Here is a 23,658-nt window from a genome sequence, read left to right as displayed (position 1 = left end):
CTTGGAAAGTTCCCGGGCAAATTGAGTGGAGACCTGCTTTTCCTCCAGGCTGGGTCATTAGCTATGTGGCCTCAGGCAGTTCACAAAAAGGAGCTTCCATATTGCTTTAAGTGCTGGCAGAGGGGAACATGAATGTGTCTTTATTAGCTGGTTTCTGTGTGCTGACTGCATCAGAGGATTAACTCCTCACCATCTTTTCTCCATGGTACTGTGTTTCCGAACTTGGGCCAGGGCCTGTGATGTCTGTGCTCTTCTTGCATTTTACTTTGCTTCATTCTTCCCTTTGGAAAGACAGTGTGGTCTGTGGTGGTGCATGGAGAATTCAGTGTCAATAGTTCCACTCTTAACTCTCATCTTTGTCACTCACTGGAAGCATTTCCTTGGAAATTTGATTTAATTTCTTTAGGCCTTATTTTTTTCCATTAATTGCATTGAGTTGTGAAAATAAACTGCTTGTTAATTCTAGCATCATGTCACAGCAAAATTTTGGGACCATTTTCACAAATTTCAGAATCAAGGGTCAGATATCTTGGATTGCAATCTTACTCCTGTCAACTGCTCACCTAACAATACTTCTAAGCCTCAATTTTTATCACCTGTGATATGGGGATGATGATATACCCAGTTAATAGAACTATGTGGATTAAATAAAATAATATACAATTCAAGTTTGGAAGAGAAAATGTTAGTTTTTTATGATTTAGTTAAGTGATATATATATATATATATTTGTGATGCATTTAAGGAATGAATAACAATTTGATCTGCCTCGTTACAGGATGCAGTGAAATCAATGATAATGTCTCAAGGAAGTGCTCACAAATCTAATTCTTTTTCTTTTCATTTATACTTGTTTGCATATTTTACTTCTCTTCATATTTTAAGCTTCTTTTGGTAAAAGTTTGCTTTCTTTCTGGTACCAAACACAGTGGTTTTGCTACATGATCTATCATCTCCAGATGTTATTGTCCTGTTCTTTTTTTAACCTCATGGGATGATCTCAGGCAGGAGCCAGACAATGGAAAAGATGTGTTTGAATTAAAGAGGAAGAGAAGGAATGCTGGCAAGAGCGAAGGCCCAGAGAGTGGCAGGCTATTGGGGTGCTGGACTGTCTGGCTGGAAGGAAGCCTGCAGGAGCTGTAATGCAGAAGAGGAACATCATTAGGCAGTGTGGTGCAGGCCTGCAATCTCACAAAGTGAGCCATTTTCCAAATGAGGGAGGGATTTAGACATGTTTAATTGGAGCCAGTGAATCCATCCTCTGAACTCCAGACAAGTCCACAGCATTGGATTGTACAACATCTGTTGGCCCCATCCGGCTCTGAGTATTCACCTCTGGTCACCTGCCCTGACCTTAGCCCTCAGGGCCTCGCTTGTTCTCATTCTACAGTGTGAATGATATCACTGATTTCCTAGATTTGCATTGTGGCTTAAGGAAATAATGTTTGTGTAAATGCTGTCATTGTGAAAATAGAGCTTGCTTGAGGTTAGACGCCACTTGGATAGTTCGTTATGATAGCTCCTTCCATCTCCAGGCTTTTCTAACCCTAGGTAGGTGGGAGTTTTGTTAAATGCAAGAGACAACGGGAAATGATGGTAATTTCCAGGATGATGACCGGCATGATCCAGATGACTCTTGTTGCCCACGATGGAAGACCTGGGGCAAGCGGTGAGAGTTGTCTGTCCATAGAGGCCAAGGCTGCAGTCCTGTGATGTGGGCCCGTATACAGAGTCCCCTGCCATGCAAGATCTTTGCAGTGCATTTGCCTTTCCCATGTGCCAACACTGGATGACCAATGCCATGTGATGTAATATTTACTCCCGGATGTACATATTAGTAGTCTCATTTCTTAGATGAGAGCAGTGGGTAAGTTAGGCAGCCTGTCCAGTAGCATACACTTAATGTGGTACATGATACTATACTCTGCATAAGCTTATCCTTACTGCTATTAATGACTGTCAATGTGAATTTAAATGCCTTTTGGAGCAAAGCTTGGTAAAGATTAATAAAACAATAATGACAGTATTGTCTCACACTACTGAATCTTTTCACTCACGCATCCTTTGTTCACTTTTGTGTATCCACTCCTGAGACATGTCTCACTGGGAGCATCATACTTCCCATCATCTAGAATGCTCTCTACACTCAGTGGCCTAACAACTACCCCTGCCACTTCTCACTGTGTAGCTTCCTGCATCAAATCTCTCCACCCTCACTGGTTATCCCCTAGCATTCTTCCTATTGTCCAGCTATGTCCCAGCCTATATGGTCCCCATTACTTGTAGGATATTTGCTGTTTTAGTTGTTTGGATGTGCCCTTGGGTTGGGGGCTTCTGGGAAGCACAGTGTTATTGACACAATAGTGTTCTACATAGGGGTCTTTGGTAGGGAGTCAGGGACCCAAGGTTCCCTTCAGAGATCCCTTATGCTTTGAATTCTCAGGGCCACATTGGCCATCTGTGTAAAATGTGTTATTTAGCCTAGATTCTCCTTTAGATCCAAATGAAGGATTTCATTCTTCCTTATCCATGAGCCTTAGGACACCAGAACCCTGAATAATTCTGTAGACCACAATAAGGGTTTCCAGGTGTTGTTGCCTGGGCGATAGAGAGGTGATGAAAATAGGTGAAATGGATAAAAATAGATGAAAGATAGGTGAACAGTGGCGTTGTGATGTAAGCTACCATGTGTCCCTATAAAGCATAGTCCTTATAGCGCAGAAAGTCTTGCCACTGCTTTAAATCCATGATCTGCTCTGCCTGTCAAAATGTGCCACACACCCCAAAGGCCACGTTTACAGAAGACTTGTCTGCTCTGGATCCCACCTCAGTGCTTCTCTCCAGCACTTTCCAGCATAGTTTGCTCCTGCTGGATGCCCATTTATTGCTTGTCATATAGTGGCAATTTTTGTTATTGGCCTCCTTACTGATAAGAACCGTTGCCTTTTTTAATTCCCCCAGTGCTTTTGACCTATTCAGCCCTCAGTATCAAATTCACTGATGAATGATGTGATGCACTGTTCAGTTCATGGGTGCTGTAGGTCTCTGGCCTGCCTTTCTGTTCCTGTCTTCTCCCTATTGCTTCAATGCCTTTCATTAAAGAGAGATGGAGTTTTGACAGACAGCAATGACAGGAAGGAATTTTAACGTTTTTTTTTTTAAACTATAAAATTTGGTTGAGCCATGGGTAGATGTGACTTAATGACCCTGAGTGGGCTCCAGCTACACTGCCTGTTAGCACTTCAGATCTAAATGGACTGGACTACAGCAAGGTGGGATGCTGGGATAGTAAGACTATAGCAATGTGGGTTCCTCATGAAATTCACATAAAGCACCAATTTTAACGTCTTAGTTTTGACAAATGTACCATGGTTATGTAACATTTTGCCATTAGGGGAAGATGGGTGAGAATGCTATGTATTATCTTTGCAACTGTTCTATAAATGAAAAATTATTCCCCAAAAGGTTTATTTTTTAAAAAGTGGGCCATGCTAGGTATGGTGGTAAATGCCTGTAATCCCAGCACTCTAAGAAGCTGAGTCAAGAGGATCACAAATTTGAGGCCAGGCTGCACACTAGCACCACTGTCAAAATAAAAATAAAGGGGGTGGGGAGGGGCTAGGAATATCTTTCAGTGTGAAGGCCATGGGTTCAATCCCCACAACAAAAAGTGGACCAGGGTGAAAATCTGACTTTGGTAGCACTTTTTGTTGCACGAATATTTTCATATCTAGTTATCCCAACAATCTGGAGAATCAAGTAGAAAATAAGAACCACAGGAGGTTAGCAACTTTCCTGCACAAAAATCCATAAAAAGATTTATGGATGAAAAGATAAAAGCAACACAAAAAATGAACCTGTGTGCAGTTGGTGCAGAGGCATCCTGTTAAGGTGGAGAGCCAGACTGCCCTCTTGGGATATGGGACAGAACAGTCACCACAGGACCCAAAGTCAGGGCAGTGGCTTCTGGTTCAAGTTCCAGGACTTGAGCATGTCACTTACTTCCTCTCTCCATCATGGGGATAGCCTCGCCCAGCCTCACACACACACAGATATACAGTCAGATAATTCCTCACAAAACCCAAGTTTCCCTATTTTGCAAAATTCTGTCATTTTCCCTTAAGAATAAAAAAGTTTCTCACCCACGAGCTGGTTATGGTCAAAACTCTCCAGCCGGCTGGCCTGATTCTGTAGGATCATTTTCACTTTTGCACTTGGCAAGTTTCTGCTTCCTCCTAGAAAATGTTCATGCCAACACCAAAGCTATTTGACTTCTAAATATAGGGTAACAGATGTGAATGAGGACTGTATTGTTTTCTGTTACACAAAGGGTCTTTCTTTTACTGAGAAAAGCCAGACATTAGTCGAGTTTTAGTTAGGCTCAGCCACCTCAGCCAAGGTCAGTGAGATTGGTGTGATTCCTTTTTTAAGTTTCAGTTACTTCATACCAGGTTTTCCGAAACCTGGGGGCCATGAGCAAGGGTCTGTACCTAGACTCTATAGATTCATCAAATCTTTATAAGCTGAATGTGGTAATTCATATATAAGTGCTTTCTTCTGTGGTGTGGTTTCATTCATCTTCAAATTGTCAACTCAAAAACAGTATGAAACACTGCTTTAGACAGGTACCTTTCCATAGGATACCTGTTACATTCGTGTATAGATTCATCATTCTAATCTAGCATTTCCAACAAATACCTGGAGGATATAGGCTGGCTCCCTGATTTGGCTTGTCAACCTCAGGCATTTAGCAACTACCCGGGGCTGTGCCCAGGGCACACATGCTTCTAACTGGTGACACTGACCTTTCTATTTCTGAAGATGTGGGGATTTTACATGACGACATTTGTCTACCAAACCTTCCACATTTAATGATCTTTCATGAAGACAAAGGTGACTCGGGCTCCTCTCACTCTCCTAGTCCCTTTAAAACTGGCCATGCTTCTTTATAGCTCAGGCTGTGACTATCAAGAAGGTGGACCTGTAACTAACTTGAGGCAGGAGCAGACTTCCTGGCCAGGAGAACTTCTGGCTGGCAGAGGATGAGGGGCCCCAGGTTCAATGTAAACAGCTGATACTGGGGTGACGTGAATATAAGTAGCATAGTAGTTACTTCCAATTTCTCCCTTAGAAAGGATCACTTCTATAGCTATTAAGAGGTGGCCTAAAAGTGAAGTCTAGAATACAAATTTCACTTGGTTTTACATGAATGGATCCAATTATGTGAGTGCAAACGACCCCTTATTTTAACTTCTGTGGATTCTCTTCCCTTACTTCTAACAGCATCAGGATCTTAACTTTTGGATAATATTTTAATTTCTCCAGCAATTTAAGTTCTCTTTGAAAATGAACTAAAGCCTAACTTTAATGTACCTTTCCATGTTGTCCTTTTAAATAAAACAATGTTTAATAGTTACGTAAGAGACACTGAAGGAGTACCCAGGCTCATTTCCCCTTTTAGTAATAGTTTATGATCAAATATAATACTAAAAGACTAAATGCTTGTGGCTCTTTTATATATATTTAAAACACACAATAAGAACATAAGAACATCTCAAATCATTTAGAAGGTCAAAGGGTTATCAACCAAAATCTTTGGAAATTTCATAAAATTTAAGTATCTGCAAACAATCCAACCAAAAAGAAAAAAAAAACTCAACATTTGGCTATGGAGGGCACTTCACATGTGAACCAAATGGTGTTATAACATTTTCCTTCAGATTAAACTAGTCACTAAATCCCATTAGAAAGAATACAAGAGCAATTATCGGAGACATCCCAAAATACCACGCACTCGGTTAGAACATCGTGTCACGAAATGCTCTTCTACGCGGCTTTCTTTTACATTGCAAACATCACTTTACATCTCTACAGTGCAATGTTGAAACAGTCTCCAAGTTTTGTAAAGCAGATTGAGGTGCATTCTACAAAAATATGAACTTACAGTACATAACACTGAATAATTTTAATCTGTACATTTCTTCCCCCCCATAGTAGGTGACACAAGTAAGTTTGTACAAGTTAGGGGGAAAAATCTGGTTGTTTACATCTGGATTAATATAGTCAACAGTCAACCAGAAGTTGGTGGGGTGGGTATAGTTTGAGAACGTATAAATACAGTGTAATGTCGTGGTTAACAATATTCAGCTTTTAACAGTGATACAAAATAAGTCTTTTGACTGAAAAGATCTAGCTGAGAATGTTCTGCCAAACAGTCGACTAACTGATCCAAAGGTTAAGGCTGACATGACTCAGCAACCTGCAGCACAACTGAAGACATTGGTGCAGTTCAGATCTCTTCAAATGCATAGCGTCAGTGTTACATGCATATTAATTATATTCCTTCAATTAGTTAATCCTCTAGACAGTTTTCTCTTTTGTTTTGCATGCATCCCGTTCCATTTTCATTAAGGGCATCTCTTCCTTGATCAACCATGTGCTTTGCTTTTCAATTTGCTTTTGTAATTTAATTTTTTTTATTTTTGTATGTTTTGTCTGTTAAGCTGCCAATACCTCCAACACTTAGAAAATGAACTATAATGCCATCTTAACAGAAGAGAATCATAGCTATATGGACAATGCAAAATGAAATGAAACAAGTGTCAGAAACAGTTTATAAAAATGGCACATTTATTGCTACAGAACGGTCATGTACATGACTTCATCGAATAACTACAGATGGAAACAGGTAATGGCCTAGACCAAGCTGGGTTTGTTTTTGTCTTGAAGGAACTCCAGCACACAACCTGTTTGGACACTTCTACAAATCAGAAATACACCAAAAACATGAAAAAATCGAGGCACTCAGCCACACATTGAAAACAAGGTGTAACTGTTTATCTTTTTTTGAAATGTTTTCCCTTTTTTTCTTTTTTTAACAATTTTTTTTTAGTTTTTAATGCTGCAGCTATGTGTACAGTCGCAAAAAATTTCCCCGCTGCGACCTACAACTAAAAAACAAAAACAAAAACAAAACAAACAAAAAAGCTACCATACAGTTTCATCTTGGTAACACATGGTAAAATAACATCTTTTAAATAGTAAAATAAAGTAACAAACTTTTACTCATAATGATTCCAAAAATCTACAAAGAAGAAATATTCAGAATCTGACAATTTTTTGTAATATTCATGGTATAAAAGGATTGCTCCTGCGAAAAATAAGCCAAATATATTTTTTATTTTTAAATTTAGGGTTTTTTTTCCTACTAGGGTGTACTACAGTCTATTTTATAGCAAAAAGAGCACTAGACAAACAAAGCTTTATAACAAAAAGCCAGGCACTGATACATGGTAAATCTCTGCTTTTTTTTTTTTCTTATCTTCACTTAATTGCATCACAAGTAACAAGAATGAAAAAGGCCACAGTTCATATATTTTCACCATTACATATGTCTATAATACTTGAAATGAGTATGGCAAAACCAGCACTGCACAAAGATGAGTCCACTTCAAGTCCCATGAGAAAGAGCGTGTCTCTAAAGAAAAACAAACAAAACCAAAGCAAAATAAAAAGACAGGCCCAAAAGGCCTTGGTGCCCCATTGTGTTGGAATTCATCATATTCCATCTTGACTTTTTTGCTTCCAGTCAGCCAGCAGACTAAATTTTTGTGCTCGTTTATGCTGAAATGGTTTCGTTCCTGACTCAAGTTCACTTTTGGACACAGATCATATTCTACCTGTTGGATGCAAAGACGAAAATCCTCTTAACCCCCAGTCTCAGTTCAACTCCCTCCCCACTCCCCAACCCCTCAACAAAATAAAGATTATGAATTTAAAAAATTCAAGGAATAGGAAAAAGTGAAGAACAAAAAAGGAATCGGAAGACTGAATCAGAACCAGTTGCACCACTGGGTGGACTGACAGTTGTATAAACATTAGTGTTCCTTGCAGCTACACAGAAGACAAATGGTAAAAATTTCTAGATGAACAGATCCCTATTCTGCATATTCATAAATTACTTGAATGTGGAGGTGGATCAACTATTCCATGTTGCTTTCAAAGTCCAAGTTTCTTATACCGATCCCCAGCCTAAGTATCATCATCTATATATGTAGTATAGCATGGACCCTTGTGAAACTTCTGTATAGCACTTCAATCCTGTCTTCTGCTAAATTTAATTCAAAAATCCAGTGCAGGATACCAATATCTTACCTGGGTTTGAAAATAACAAAACGACAAAAAACACACTAAAAGGCCACATTCCCTTTCTTCTTCTTCTTCTTCTTCTTCTTCTCTTTTTTAAACTGGGGATACAACCCAATTAATACAGATAGGCGCAGATTATGTTTCCCCACCAAGCAAAAAAGCAGTGAGCAGATTCTGGTGGCCATTAGGAAGTTTTTCGCTTATGTCCAAAGGGATTTCAACAATAGAGGTATTACATTACTGAGTAATGAATACATCAAAGCTGGTGAACAAGAAATTGCAGCTTTTACTCTGTTTGAGTGAGAACAAAATATAAAGCACCAATTTAAAAAATAATCAAATGACTACAATTTCATTTTTTGCTTTGTTTACAGGTTTGAAAACTTTAATTCAGCTCTATTAAGCACCTTTCTGATAACATGTATCAAAAGTGCCATTCTTAAAATGTACATCAATGCAGGGAGTGTTTCCAGTTCCCTAAAGAGTAAACACCATACTTTCTTCTGTACACTTATCCTGAATGTGATCAGAGTATACCTGCTTCCTATATAATATTGTTCCTAGGGATACCCGCCTTGGTAGACAATACAAGATGAGTGCAGAATGTACCACTAAAAGGAAATCTTTAACATACTGAGGGAAGAAGTACACATGGTTTCCATTATTCAGGGAGGAGGGGAGAGTATACATTATTGTCTTTCATGCCCTTCTTTGAGCCCCTTTGTTCATACATTTCACAGGAAACCCCCCAAATAACTTTTCATGAAGTTTGATTTCTGCTCTTCTCCTAAGGTTTTAATCCACCTCCACATTTTAGGAACTTATTAACAAATCAAATTATTTTAGTTTTATCGCTACTGAACATATTTACAGTTTTCAACACACACACACACACACACACACACAGCTAATCAAAATGTTCATGGGTTTGTAAAAGATGACCACGTGGTAACTATCTTATTTGTTCTTACATTTTCAGAAATGAACATAAAATTCAGATTCTTGTAGCTCACTATTTCATTTAAATGAGACTTCTTTTAAACCACACAGTTTAGAAAAACGAAAACTGATACAATGTATTAAAACACATAATAACAAGAGCCTACATGTAAAAATATAACTTTTACATACACAATTTCAAAATAATGATACGTTTGCCATTTGTTGCATAAAATTTACAAATGTATTTCATTACTATATAACTGGCAAAACAGGAGAACAGATGGAACATTTAGACCATTTTGATGGATTTATGGCATTTACTCAGTGCTGATAGGTGGAAAAACTACTTGAATAGGGATTGCTTTTTCTTAATACATGCCAAGATTGTGTGGCTGTAAAAATAGAAACAAGTTAGAGACAAAAGGATGCTGACAAATACTTAACTAGGAGCACTATTTGTTTACTGCACTATACACCAAAGTCAATCATTATAAAGATTTATGATGGAAACTGGTTCAATTGTGCCCAGACGTCAAAGCTAGCTATCTGATGAGTTGCTGTGCCATAGCTTGATCTATGTTTCTATCAAATATGGTAAGTATCAACTTCATTCATACTGGCCAGAGAAATACTGCACTACCCCTCCTCAAAAAAGTGCAACTTAATGCTTTAGGACTTATAAGGCTTGTTATAATGCTGCATGATGACTGAATATTGGCATTTTTCAGATGAAGGAGGAGGCAGGTTAAGTCATCTACTTTTTAGTAAACCCATTTTGAAAAAAAAATTAAGAAAGCAACAAAATCAATCAGCTCTGTCACACTACTTGCAATTTTCTCATTTGACAGTTTTTGAACTTCATTTGTTTTTTGTTTTTTGTTTTTTTCCAAAAATCTGACCATGTATTCAGAAACGCCTCACTGCACACTACTTCGGCTACACAGGTAGGTAACACTTTAATCGTTTTGTTAAATCACAGCCACTTTGATTATGTTATGTTTCCGATGATATAAACATTGGAAGGCACAGTGGTAACATTGTAGCATTCTAACCTTGTACCTCTGAAAATCCCAGAATAGGGTCACAAATGCAACATTACAAGTCAGACAAACTCTTGTTGCCGTGTCTTGGTAATGCTGCTTGTAATATCTACACATGATGTGACTTTTAAGTCCTGTGTTCCCAAAAGACTGGAGAAACAATTTTCTACTTATTTATGAATGAGAAGCAACTTCAGGGTCAGCATTTCATCCTGCACTGCCCCTCCGGAAGCAGAGTTGGCACTACAGGTTATGATAACAAACCAGGGAGGGGGACAGAAATAAGACCAAAAAAAAAAAATCCCAAAAAACAACAGAAACAAAAAACAAGACCGAAAAGAGAGAAGAAAAAAAAAAGAAAAAATTCATATTTACAGTAAAATCTTTCTTTTAAAAAAGTTAATCAGTACTATTTTTTACAAGAGAAAAAAGTCTGAAACAAATGAACAAAAGCTTACCATAGTCACTAAATTTTTAATATATATTTATATATATATTTATATATATATTTGTCATAGGTCTATAAGATCCATCTGTTCCTCCTACCCTAAGGAATGGCTAATGTCATCACTTCGTTGTCATCAGGACGTTTGCTGGTTTTGTTAGTAGGGCAGCCGAGCTTCCCCATTCAATATCCAGTAATTATAAACACTAGCTGACTTGAATACCAACAAAAACGTTCATGTAGTTTTCTTCAGAAGTACACTTTTTCATTATTGCAAGTTTACAATTTTTTTAAATTAAATATTTTTTCAGACTTACAAATTAATTATATTTTTTTTCCAAAAGAAGTTTAGGCACAAATGCATTGTTCCACAGTGTGGAAAGATTGCCATTCAGTCTCTGGGCTGCGTCTCAGCCTGTACATACTGCTTTGCACATTCTGAATGATATGTTAAAGAAAGTCGTCCCTCAAGTTGCACTTTTTTCTTTCTTTTTTTTTGTTTGTTTTTCTGTTTTTTGATAATTGGGAATGCTGAAACCTCTTGCGTCTGCGATTCATAACTACTCAGACTTGTCTTATATTACAAAAAAGGGGTTAAGGAGAAGTGTTTATGTGGGTTTAAGATAATACAGCTGTTAAGGAAGTGGTCTCTTGTTTTAATGAAGCAATGTGGCAACTTGGACCTGAGAAAAGAAAAAGAGGAGAGAGTTAATTAGTATCTTCGATGAAGAGGAAGTGCTTAAAAAAAAAAACCCTGTAGGTCTGGGGATTTAGCTCAGTGGTGCCACTGCCTGCCTCGCAAGTGCAAGGTCCTGAGTTCGATCCCTGATACAAAAAAAAGTTTAAAAATAAAGAAAACATTATGGGGTGGGAGATTTAGCTCAGTGGTGTTGCCACCTGCCTCGCAGGCACAAGGTCCTGAGTTCGATCCCCTGTACCAAAAAAACCCAAAACAAAAACCCTCTTTTTCCAAGAAAGAAAAATATCTGTTCACTGGGTCAAAGCCAGCTTCCTGGCTGTGGTGCAGGTGAGAGGGTTGCGTGATGAGCTCCGAAATGGTGGAAAGCGGACTTGCCCTTTCACATCTGTCCCATGTGATTTGATGTGTCTCCCATTCCGGGGTGTGGGCCAGCCAAGGAAAGCGGGGGAGGCTCCGAGGACACCTTCTCTTCCTCCCTTCTTTTTAGACAGGCTGCTTTTGGATTCAGATTTCTTTCTGTGGAAGATGAGAGCACGGGTGCTTTGTTAATGCTGAGGTTTCTGGTAAAGGTTTGCTCTCCCCTCCTCTTCTGCTTCTCCCACCCCCGGACTCAGCTTTGGTTACAGTTAGGAAATGTGCACGACGGTGATTCACTTGGTTGGTCACCAGGAAAAGCTGAACTGCACAGAGAATTTGTACCATTTTACAGTTTAAAAAATGTTGGTGAAGCAAGGAAACTAAGCTCTGATTACTGACAATACGAAAGAAACGCTAGGTATAAGAGAACCCTATAACTTAGTTATCAGACAAGGGACTGCTGCTTAAGGATTTGGACATGGTTGCATTATTCTGAGGGTGCTAAGGCTCGGCTGTCTGCTGCTGCTCGAGGCTGAGTGCTGCTCTCAGCTCACTGACCTCGGACTTGCTGCTCCAGGCTGAGGATGACAGCCACAGCCTGGTGGAGGATCAGGAGCTTGGTCTGGGGCTTGTCACTTTTGAGGTGGAGCTGCACCATGCGCCCAAGCTCCTTGAAAGCCTCGTTGATGTCTCGGACCCGCAGGCGCTCACGGGCATTGTTGGCCATCCTCCGCTCCTTCTCGCGCTCTGCCTTCTGCTCCGGCGTCAGGTCCTCATCATCGTTATTGCTGTGGGACAAAAGGGATGCGACATTTTTTTATGGTGTGGGGAAGAGGGAGGTACCTAAATTACTTTTTGTTTTTCTAGAGTTGTCATGGAACTTTCCCATTTCAATCTGTGTCCTTGGCAGAATTTTATATCCACTTGACCTTGGGACTGGTTTGGATGGCTGTGAATACACAATACATTTAGTTTTTCAAATGATGCATTAAACCCAAATTGAATAAAAGGGGATGATCTGGCATAAAGTGAGGGCCCACAAAGTGTGCCCACTGTGACGTGAGGTACAAAATGGAGAATCAGGGCTTTACAGACAAAGTTATATTCTGTAAAGCAAGCCTCCACCTACTTATGTCTTAGCTCATGCAGCACGATCACACTTCAGAAAGATTGTTTATATATAATCTTTTTTAAAAAAATGTTGACATCTAAAACCCAGGGAAAATAAGGGATTGAAAAGAGATTTTGATAGGTAAAGCAAATACACGGCAAGGTAACAAGACTAAGAAAGTCCTGTACTGAAGACACCAATGCGATGGGAGCGAAGACAGTAGGCCTTTGTCCTAGGTGCCCCATTCCTAGCTCTGAAGGTCTTGAAAATTCACTAACCCTACCCGACCCTCATTTTCTTCATGTATAGAATAAAAAGTTGGCAAAATATCACTTTCAGCCTTTAGCATGGATGTTTATGACCTGAAGTAACTTGGAGAAACCTGAATTGACATTGACATGTAAAACAATACAAATCCAACATCTACTCATTATAAATCGCCATGACCTCACTGTAAATCACAAATGAAGCCAAACGGGAGTCTCTGATGACTCAATATTTAGGCATGATTAGGGCAGTATGGACTGGAAAGATAAGATAGCTTCTAACCATTTCTGGGTGTCATTGTGACCAATCAGAAACTTTTAAATGGAAGACAAATAGGATGATGAGCCATCTGGAAAGGATATTATCTTGACAAGGTTTCATGGCAGAAGGGCGTAAAATATTTCCAGTGCTATCATGTAGAAAGGAGAGGTTTGGAGACATCTGGGCTCAAGAAGACAGAACAAGGTAACACCAGATAACCAACATGAACTATCATGAGCAAGAATTTTATCTGGATCTGAGAGACATAAAAATGAAGTAAATGTCACTGAAAAGCAACCACTCCCTAGTATAAGAAATAATATCAAGGTGACCATTAGTCTAGAGACATGGACTGAGCTACAGGACCATGAAGCTTAGACACTCCCTTATTTTCCCTGAGTTGGAAATATCCACAGAACAAAGATGATTAATTACACTTAGGAGTTGGAAGACAATGGAATGTTATCTGGTCAATTCAACCTACACATAATCAATCCTGGCTTAAAAGGTATAGCTCCAGTCTTCCATTCTGGATAATCCTTGAGTAACCTCCAAATTACAAAAAGGACCAACTACTCCAGAGAAGCTCTAATCAATCAACAGTGAGAGTAGTGTTTTTGGGTTGCAAGTACGTGTGGCACATGATATATGAAGGCCAAGAACACTTAAGCGAAGAGGGAAATTGAGAGGGAGGAGGAAGATATTAAGGGAAGATGATGACAGGCTGGACTCCTCCTCCATAGGTTCAGCTCCTTTCCAGATGGCCCAGTCTCTCACAGTGTGTGCTGGGGAACACACAGCTCAATCAAGCTAACTGGAGAGGGCTCTTTCTCTGCTTTCTGGTCCTCTTCACTTCTCTGCTGATCCTTCCTCTCTCCTCACCCATGACTTCAGCTGATGCCTGGGAAATTCGGGTTACTATTAATTCATTCCTGCATCCACTATGCTCACCGGTACTAGGCTACGATAAGGAGAAGGAAACAGATTTGAGTTTTCACTGGGCCCATCCTAAAGCTAAAAATTTGGCAGTAGCTTTATACATCAAACATGTGTTATATCTTCCACAGGAGGGACTTGAAAATGGGAACTTATTTTCCAATGGTTTTCAGGCTAATGACTGACTGGAATTGGTTATTCACTTATAAATAAGTTAGTTACGCAAATAAATGCTATAGATTTGAAAAATATTGTTTTACAACACAGTGTTGGAAGCATATGTACATAAACATCACAAGAGTGACCTTTTAAAAGGTTTTCAATGGCAAGTTAAAACGTTGTTCTGAAACTTCAAAGCATCTATTAATATGTATAAGTTTTGGCCACATAGTTAAGTTCCCAAGAACGGACTTAGACTAACAGTGAAGCTGTTAAGGATGTGAAATCCCAGCCCAGGGACTTCTTGCTAATGTGGCCAAGAGTCAAGAAGGGAAGTAAGCCAGATGCATTTAGCATTTCTGGAACTTGTAGCAGTATATGTAATTTGTCCCAATAATTACAAAATTAACATGAAAAGATACTGTGTTCTTAATTCATAAAAGATACTAGACATCATCTTGAGAACCACAACCTTAAAAAAGATGCTGTTTGTACTCTTAGTACAGCTGGCTTAATCTGCAAATAGGAACAACCCCGAAGTACATGTGTATTATGTACATGGGGCATTCAAAAACTGATTACCAGAATAAAGAGACAATCCTAATTTAAAGGTATCACATACTTAAGAAGACCAAAGAAAACTATTTTTCTGCAGTTTTTTATAGAAAGAACTATCAGAGAGAAAAAATTAGCAATTAAGGTTATTACTTTTGTATACATCAACATTTTAGGATACAACTGGCAAATTAGTATTTTCCCTTTAAAAGTAAGAACAAAATAAAAGTTGCATGTATATATCAACTGACATTTTAACATGGCTAAAATCTCTTTGGAAATATTTTAGGAAGAACATTTCTGACCAAATTTGCAGAATATAGTTTTTTAAATGAACCATTTTCACTTAAATCAGTTACAAATTGTTTTTACTGTGTGCAAATAGTATTGGGTCCAAATTCATAAATGCAAAGACATTTTAGGCTTCACTAGAGTACAGGTATCTTAAGCGATACTTGTAGTACTTCTAGAGGCCTTTTTCATCTGTAGAATTACCTGCCAGGAAAAAACTGAGTAGTTTCTTCCTGTTCTGTTCACTTCATCAAAGTCCAATAAAGGAATTAAATGAAGCGACAGTATTATATACTGTTACCTAGATCTTGACCTAGTAATTGATTTGATATCCTTCTTGTCGTCATCTAATTTCTTGTCCTCGGAAGATTTCGTGTCTTGCAGGTTCTCGTCGCCTTCATCATCGGATTTTATCTCAGAGCTGCCAGAGGAGACACTCTGCCCCTGTAGTCCTGGTGGCATGCCTACAGGGTGGGGGTGGGGGGAAGAGATGGAGAAGGAGGGGAGGAGGAGGAGGAGGAGGAGGAGAGAAAGAGACCAGGTTACATGTACATCAAAACTTTATGCACAAACACACGTACTTCAGATTGCAAGGCTGCCAGCTAGACAATTCATTCTGCTCAACTGTGATCCTTCTGTCACTTTTTTCCTGCTATCTGGTGAAGTTTCAAAAATGCACCTGCGGAAACAAGTTTTCCCTGCATTGGCTCTGAGGTTAAATTCTATTTTGCAATCTTTTGGAGTAGATGGTAATTTCACTGTCTACAAAACATCAACTTAATTGCAATGAAAATCATAATCATGAAAATCACACACCTCAATGTTCTGATTAAGAACCCAAGTAAATATCAGCTATTATATTGAGTTTCTTCCATATGCAATGATTTAATAGAAAAATATCCTTAAAATATAATTCCCAGGGAGTAGGCTAAATATGTGCAGTCAAGACTTCAATAGATACCCAAATGATATCCTGAAATTAGGCTTCTCTTATCCTCAAGGAGTAATCAGCATTTAAAAATGTACATATGTAAGGCAGTTCACTGCTTACTGAAGATATTTCTAGCTTTATCACTGCTCAACTTTCCAAGATCACATTACATTTTAAAACATGGTCTTAATGTAATCTATATCTCAGGTAGATACATTTCTATAATGTGTTCCCTTCTACTTGTAATCTGCACATTCTAGAGCTTTGTCACACAATTTAGTCCATGGGCCCAAAGCTTTCTTGTCACCTGGAAGCCATTAGAAATGCCTAATCCCACATCTAATGAATCACAATCTATATTATTAACAAGATCCTCAGGTCATGTTTATCATATTTGCAGTTTAAGAAGCACAGAACTAAGGCAAAACCAAAAGAGCAAAAACCAAAGGCTCTTTAAAAGAGAGGTCCACCAATTATTATCAGCTAAATGAAAACGAAGAGCTGTACCAATATATGCAATGTAACTAACACTCAGATATGTACAGAGGTTGAAAAGATGCCTGTGTGAATTCTCAAGGCAGTGGGGTCCTGTTTGTTTTAAATGTTAAGGAAATGAGAAGACGCTATGTAAGTGACCACCAGCCAGTAGCATAGGGTGGCTGGATCCAAGTCTGGCCTATGGAGTCAACTTCCTGGAGACATGAAAAGCCCCTGCAGTGAGAGGTTGGGAGCCATTGTTATAAGGCTAGATGACTTAACTGCAAAAACCATGCAACCAAGTTCCATTTTTTAAATGCACCTACATTTCCTTCCATTTTAAACAACAAAAACAATTTCCTTCCTTCCTATTCGTTTGGAAATATAATTTTCAGACCACAAATAACCACATTAGAGGACCTGAATGAGTAAAATGTGGAAATAGCTAAAATAAAATTTCCTCTCATCAGTCTGTTGTCTCATTCCCTACTGAAATGGGATCAGGATTTCAGAGAATATTTGAGGAAAACAGTTACTGAAGAAACACAATTAGTAGGGTAAGTTCTAGCTACGTTCTCATTTACTTGCCATTTTTGTACCAAATTTGATTCTTGGTTCTCTGCCGCTGCTTCCTGAGGTCTGACAGCCAAGGCTGCTCAGCATCCTCTCTGGATGTACTGCTAACATGAGGTCAGAAGAGCCCTTCTGAGGGGCACTTACCTCTGTAAGGGTCCTGGGGTGGATTTAAGTCAGGGGAAGTTGCAGATTGGACAGGAAGCTGTGGAACTGGAACCTGGTTTGGCAGGAGAGAATGGCTGCCTCTCAAGGTCACGCCGTCTTCACGATGGGCCCCAACCTGAAGGGATGACAGGAACCATAGTGCTTAGTGCGAGCAGGAGGTGCAACAGCTATTTCCAGGGGGCAGCAAGGCCCTGATGCAGGACTGGAAAAGCAATCCTCACAAATGTGATTCACTAGAGGGCGCTGGAGGACCACACAAGTACCTACAGTGCTCTGCAAAAACACTTAACGCTCAGTAAGATGCTGTGCTGTACATCCAGTGACAAATATGGCAGAGTAGCTCAGGCAGGTAAAACGTCAAATTGTCTCCCAGGGTGCTGCAGTGGAGCGCACTGATTCGTACCCATCTGTCTTCTATCATGTCCGCCAACATATCTGACAATTATCTTAATGCCCATATGCTTAATTGTGGGCTTCTCAATTCCCCCATTGCTATCGGAAATCCTACAGGAATTTCAATTTGGCATTCGACTTTCATTTCAGGGGATAAGATTCTCAGGCCTGCCATTTTTTTTTTCCATAATGCCAGCTAAATAAGCCTCTGACAGTGGAAGCTACAGCAGTATGGGACATAGCCCCTGCTCGGTACAAATATAATAAAATGTCACCTGGCTTTCCAAAACCGGCAGCCCATTCCAAATTAATGTTTACTGTATTTCATCAGCTGCTGAGTTCCAAATCCAAAGGGGGACCAATTCTGCCAATGCCACCACACCGGAAAATGTACCAATAAAGGTTTTATTAAACACACCAGTAATGCCATCACTGCCACACAAGGATGTTTAGACATTTTTCCATTTTTTTCACTACTCTCACCCTAGAAAGATACCATATTGTAAACACTCTTTATGCTTCCAAGAATAAAATTATGGAGTACAGCATAATTACTTGATTTGAAAAAAAGGCTGAGCTTTTTTATTAACTACTACTACCTATGCTGGGTCCAGAGATGAACTTGTGGCTCTGTGACAGTATTTGTTGACTTTATGGCATATGCCTTAAAACAAAATTATTAAGCATTTGTAAACCAAGAGGAACGTGAGCAGCTCACATCGCCTTTGTATTTGCAAGTAGTTATTTTCTTAGCCTATTGTTAAGTGAGTAGTTATGCCAGACAATGGGTCTCACCCTGAAGAATATTAACCTGTGAATTTACACTGCTATGAATGAAGGTTTTTCTCCTCATCCAAAGGTGTAAACTCACAAAGTGCAGTTTTCATTCTCTTGCCACCAAAATGTTTTAAACAAGTATTTCCAAAGAATGCAATGATAGCAACTGAATCAACAACAATCAAATTCACAGGATCAAAGCTATTTAAAGGTAGCCAGGTATTAAGTATCACTTTTAGTGCATATGTACTCCTAAACGACACAAAAGAAAATAATTTTGGGCAAGAGAAGGGTCAGAAAGCAGTTCATATAAGTCATACTAACTGTTCAGATTTAAAACCTAGCAAGAGTCATAAATGGCTTTAAGGCCTGTAAATACTGGGAAGCTCTGGCTGAGACGTCTGGGTCGTTGGGTTACAGCAGAACTTTATAAATGGTGGCTATGTAGCCTCCATATGTACAGAGATGCTGGTTACCTCTCATTCCATTTCTGACCACAAACTGGCTTCTTGGTAGGCTCCAGTCAATCGGACTTACTTCAGCTCTGGAGCTTCATGAGGTCAAGCATTAAGCCCTTCCCCTTGTCAGCCTTGCTGCCACACCAGGCCGTCTTCCCTCTGTAACTCAAGCCTGCTCTCTCAAACCATCCCACACCCACCTTGCCCCTTCCCTTCACCATGTCTCACTCTTTCCATACGTGTGTTCCCATACAAGAATGTGATAGTGATTTTCCATGAAGATTTTGGTTTGCTGTTTTTACAGTTATGCAATTTAAGATTCAACTGATTTCTCTTTCAATCTAAGATCTCAAGTTATAAGGATGAATTTTTACAGTCTTTGATCAAATAGTAGCGCTGACAACTAACTGCCTTAGTGCCAATTCATATTTGTTGGTACTCCCAGCGGATTTTATTTCTTGAATTTCCACAAAGGATGATTTTTAAGTTATAATCACAGATTTGATCTTAATGGACATGTATGTGTCTTCTACAGCAGAATTACTCTATGAATGTTCTCAAGCTTTCTTTATACTCATCTGTGCTATTACTTAGGCTTGTTTTTTTTTTTTTAAATTTAAAATGTATTTAGTTACTGACCCTAAAACTATCTTTTCTCTATATGGCATTTAGGTAAGTTTTCCAAAGAGGAAAAAAGAACCCACAACCAATTATTTTATCTCAATTGATATGAAAATCAGAATAACTAATAGTGAAAGCCAACTATGTTTAGGTTCTCATTGTGGCTGGTTTCTTAGCTGCATGACTGAAAGTTGTTCAAATACAAAATGAAAAAAATAACACTAAAAGTTATAGAGAATAAATCCCAGGTTTATGATAAAGAACATCAATGGTATGTGCAAAACAACTAGTACATAACAGTTACACAAGTGCTGGGCATAGTAGTATGTTTTAACTGAAAGTACTTGCATATTACATAAAACTAATAGTCCGTGAACCTGAAGAATCTTGGAACTCAAGCTATCTTCACTTATGGTCATCTTTGTGCTCATGGTTTCTATGTTGTTCAGATCTATTTGATTTTAAATCTCTTTCCTGAAAAAAGACAGTAAAATCTTAAAAACGTATTTGAGAACTACATTTCTGTTGGGATTTTACTTAACTTGGTCTATAGTCTACAGATCATCTTAGATTGTCTCAAACAGTATTAATCATTTTTTCATAAAGGAAGGTGGAAACAAAGTTATCTTGCTGTTTTAAGGTCTCCCTTTTGACTAGATACTTCAGATCACAGGAATACCTCTGATAAGTCCAGGTTCATGTAGTACTGAGTTTAATTCTCTAGGATCAATTCCATCGCCTGTTGCTGTGGCAGAGTATTTCAATTTGAGGAGATAGCTTTGTTTGCTGGTTTCCTTGGCTGCAGACTGCATGTTCTAACCCTATTTATTTATTTTTCTTTTGGAAACAATATTTTTGTTCACATATAAGATAAGAAAGGCTATGAGTAATCTGTACAAATCCATCATTTGAATAACTCCAAAAGAGACACAGGAACCAATACTGCTGTGTATATATTCAAGGGCTAATGATGTGTTCACTTTTCATTTAATAAATATATAATGTAAACAGGAAAAACTAAATTTGTTCAACATACAAATCAATTATAAGGATGAAGTTTGGTGTGAATTTTTAGAAAATGCATATTTCAGTAAAGCCTTATTTTGATAAATTTTTCATTTATATAACAATAAAGTTCAAGGCCAGCTTATGAAAATTTAATTTTATTAATACTTGGTGCAAATGTTTCTGGAATTTTTAAGTCTTCTGATAGACATATACAGTATAACAGAGCTCCAGATATGTTAAAAGCAAAAGATATAAGTAAAAATTTAAATAATTATCAATTGACTAGAAAGCATATTTATTTGTTTGTTTGTTTTTGGTACCGGGGATCGAACTCTGGACCTTGCGCTTATGAGGCAGGCACCAGAACCACTGAGCTAAATCCCCGGCCCATAGAAAGTATATTTAAAAATCAACAAACAATTTCTACTCTACTCCATGTCTGTCGCTTTTCTGATGTGCCAAAGACAGAGTGATGAATAACAGATGTGGTCCCTGTCCTCACAGAGCTTATAACGATCCTTTGGGATTTTAGGAATTCATCAATTTAGTGTAATCATTTTAGCAGTAAGGAAGAGAGACCTATGTGGGCTTACCTAAGTCAAAAGAAATTCACTGTAAAGGTTGTGGTAATTGTACCCCGAGATCTCTGGAGACCTAAGGCCACCCATGCCTTTTATGGGTTGCTCCGCTTTCTCTCACCTCCAGCTACTTCTGCCTCTCTGTGGCATTTGCCACTCTTCATTCAGCCTGGCCTCTTGCTTCCTTCATAGTCTCTCTTGGTATATTCTTTCAGGATTTGTACCTGCCACTAACTCCCTCTGGGTCTTACTTAGTATTTCTTAGACAGGATCATCTGATGCCTAGGTCATCATTTTGTCCTATGAATAAACCATCCCAGGATCAGGTGTTTTTTGATCCAATGAGCTACATAAAGACAAGAAGATTGCATAGCCCAGTTGTGGCTACCTCAGCCTGCTCCTTTTGTAGACCTGGTAAATCATGGCTGAGAAATGTATGTGCAAATATCTAAGCTACATTGTATCTTAGGTCAAGTTATATTCAAACGTTGACACAGCTATTTAAATTTGCTCATATGAATTTAGCTCTGAGAATAAATACCTTTAGCTATGTATTACTTCTTTTGAATCATATAAATACCATATAATTTTAAATAATCATACTTTCCAAGAAAAGAATTAATATATTAAAAGCTTTTAAAATCACAGAACATAAACTTTAAGGGCTTGGAGGGACTTGGAAATTGGGCCAAACTCTATTTTACAAAGAAGGATATGGGTGAGAATGGTCAATATCTAGCTAGAGAATTAAAACATTTTGAACTCAGAAAAGCTGTAACATTGAACAGTTTGATTGGGAATATATACATATATATATTTATTTTTTCATATGTGTGTGTGTGTGTGTGTGTGCGCGCGCATGTGCATGTGAACGAAGCAGAATTAAGGGCAAAAAAGGAACTTACTGCTTAGAGCTTTGGTTTTTAAACTGTGTACATATGGCACACATGTATGCCCATACACAAATCTATTACATGCATACATACATACCCACATATAGATATGAAAATCATTTTAGTTTTGTTATAGGAAAGTATCATAGTTCACCAACTCAGGCCAAGGCCAAGATATCTAACTAAATTACAAAATTTAATATCTGCCACAACTCTTCCAACATAAACAGATTTAAAAGACATGCAGTTCCAAATTAGGTGGCTGTTGGCCAGGCTGTTTTTATATCGTGGATGGTGGATGCATAGAGCATCTTGGTAAATATCCTTGTCCTTATCCTCAAGCTAACAACAAACACCACAAACAAAAAAGACATTCAACGCTTTTGCTCTCTTTGTTTCCAGGGAGCATTGTGAAAGTAATTATTCTGTTGTATTTAAGGGGCCTATTTCATGGATGGGAAAATGTATTAAATTTTATTTGGCAGTTATTCAATCCTAGTTAATGTTATCTCCAGAGATAACTGCCTCAAAGCACGATTTCAGACTGCAGTTACTTCTCTTCTACCATAATCCTTCTAAAAGAGTAAAAGACACCAACTTTAAGTAACTTCTCATCAATTTCTAGACCCAAGAGATAGTGACTCAAAACCAGATATGCTATCAGAGACATTTTGGTACAGCAAAATTTACATTTGTTATTAATGGCCTTTGGTCCAAAATTTCCCTTTTATCTTAGGTGTTCTTGAGAAAGATGAAAAATAACAAGAAAAATGGGACAAACAAAAACCTTTTACTCTCCTTTTTCTTTTTCCAAAACCACAAAAGAATGTTTGTGGGCTTTCTCTGTAACCTATTGACACAGCAAATAGTTTTGGTGTCAAACTGTAATCTCCCCATGAAATATCAACTATACTAGACAGTTGTACATTTCCTTTTTTTTTTTCCCTTAAATTCTTTTATTGGTACATTTTAGGTAAACAATACATTTACATTTATCATTGGGTGCTTGTACATGATGTATCTTGGTTCTTATTTTTTCCCCATTATCTGTGCGCCCTTCACCCCCTCCACCCTTCCCTATTTACATAGACTTTGTTTCCATTTTTTTTCTTTTCTCATAATTTTTCCTTTCCCTCCTTTCCTTTCCCCTTCCCCTTCCACTTCCCCTACTCCTTTGGACTTCTTCTTCTTATTTCAAATTACCAATTATTCGTTTTAATCATTTTAATCCTTATTTACACTTTCAGTTTCTCACACTAGAGAAACTATTCAGTATTTACACGTGTGTCCTATTTATTTCCCTTAAGAGTATGGCCTCAATATGCATCCAGTTAGCTATGAAGGTCTCAAGGTTCTCGTTCTTTATGGCTGAGTAGTACTCCATTTTATAAAAAAAACCCACATCTTTATCCAGTTTCCAGTTGATGGACACTTGGGCTGTTTCCAAGCTTTAGCTATTACAAACTGTGCTGCTATAAACATGGGTGCACATATATTGCTGTGGTATGATTCTATTAATTCTTTTGGGAAGATAGCCAGCAGGGGAATAGCTGGGTCAAATGGGACCTC

The 23,658-nt window shown here is 38.3% G+C and overlaps 1 protein-coding gene across 44 annotated transcripts in view; it reads right to left on the bottom strand.

Moving 5' to 3' along the window:
* Window positions 1–6,607: 6,607 nt before the first annotated feature.
* Window positions 6,608–23,658, bottom strand: part of Tcf4 (transcription factor 4) — a 347,794-nt gene continuing 330,743 nt past the window's right edge. For 27 of the 44 annotated variants that reach the window (XM_004858380.4, XM_021239220.2, XM_013077245.3 and 24 more), the window contains 5 exons: window positions 17,341–17,476; window positions 15,514–15,676; window positions 12,191–12,420; window positions 11,651–11,791; window positions 6,608–11,258 (listed from right to left, as the gene is read on the bottom strand). In XM_004858380.4, the coding sequence (XP_004858437.1) occupies window positions 11,655–11,791; window positions 12,191–12,420; window positions 15,514–15,676; window positions 17,341–17,476 (666 nt within the window). In that variant the 3' untranslated portion in view covers window positions 6,608–11,258; window positions 11,651–11,654. The remainder of the gene's footprint in view (window positions 11,259–11,650; window positions 11,792–12,190; window positions 12,421–15,513; window positions 15,677–17,340; window positions 17,477–23,658) is intronic. The other 17 variants (XM_087192289.1, XM_087192219.1, XM_087192248.1 and 14 more) reach the window with 1 other exon arrangement.

This window comes from Heterocephalus glaber, unplaced genomic scaffold (assembly GCF_053883595.1).
Source record: "Heterocephalus glaber isolate CG9 unplaced genomic scaffold, H.glaber_assembly_v1.0 deba00000331, whole genome shotgun sequence".
NCBI lineage: Eukaryota > Metazoa > Chordata > Mammalia > Rodentia > Bathyergidae > Heterocephalus > Heterocephalus glaber.
This window is presented reverse-complemented; position numbering and strand designations above follow the sequence as displayed.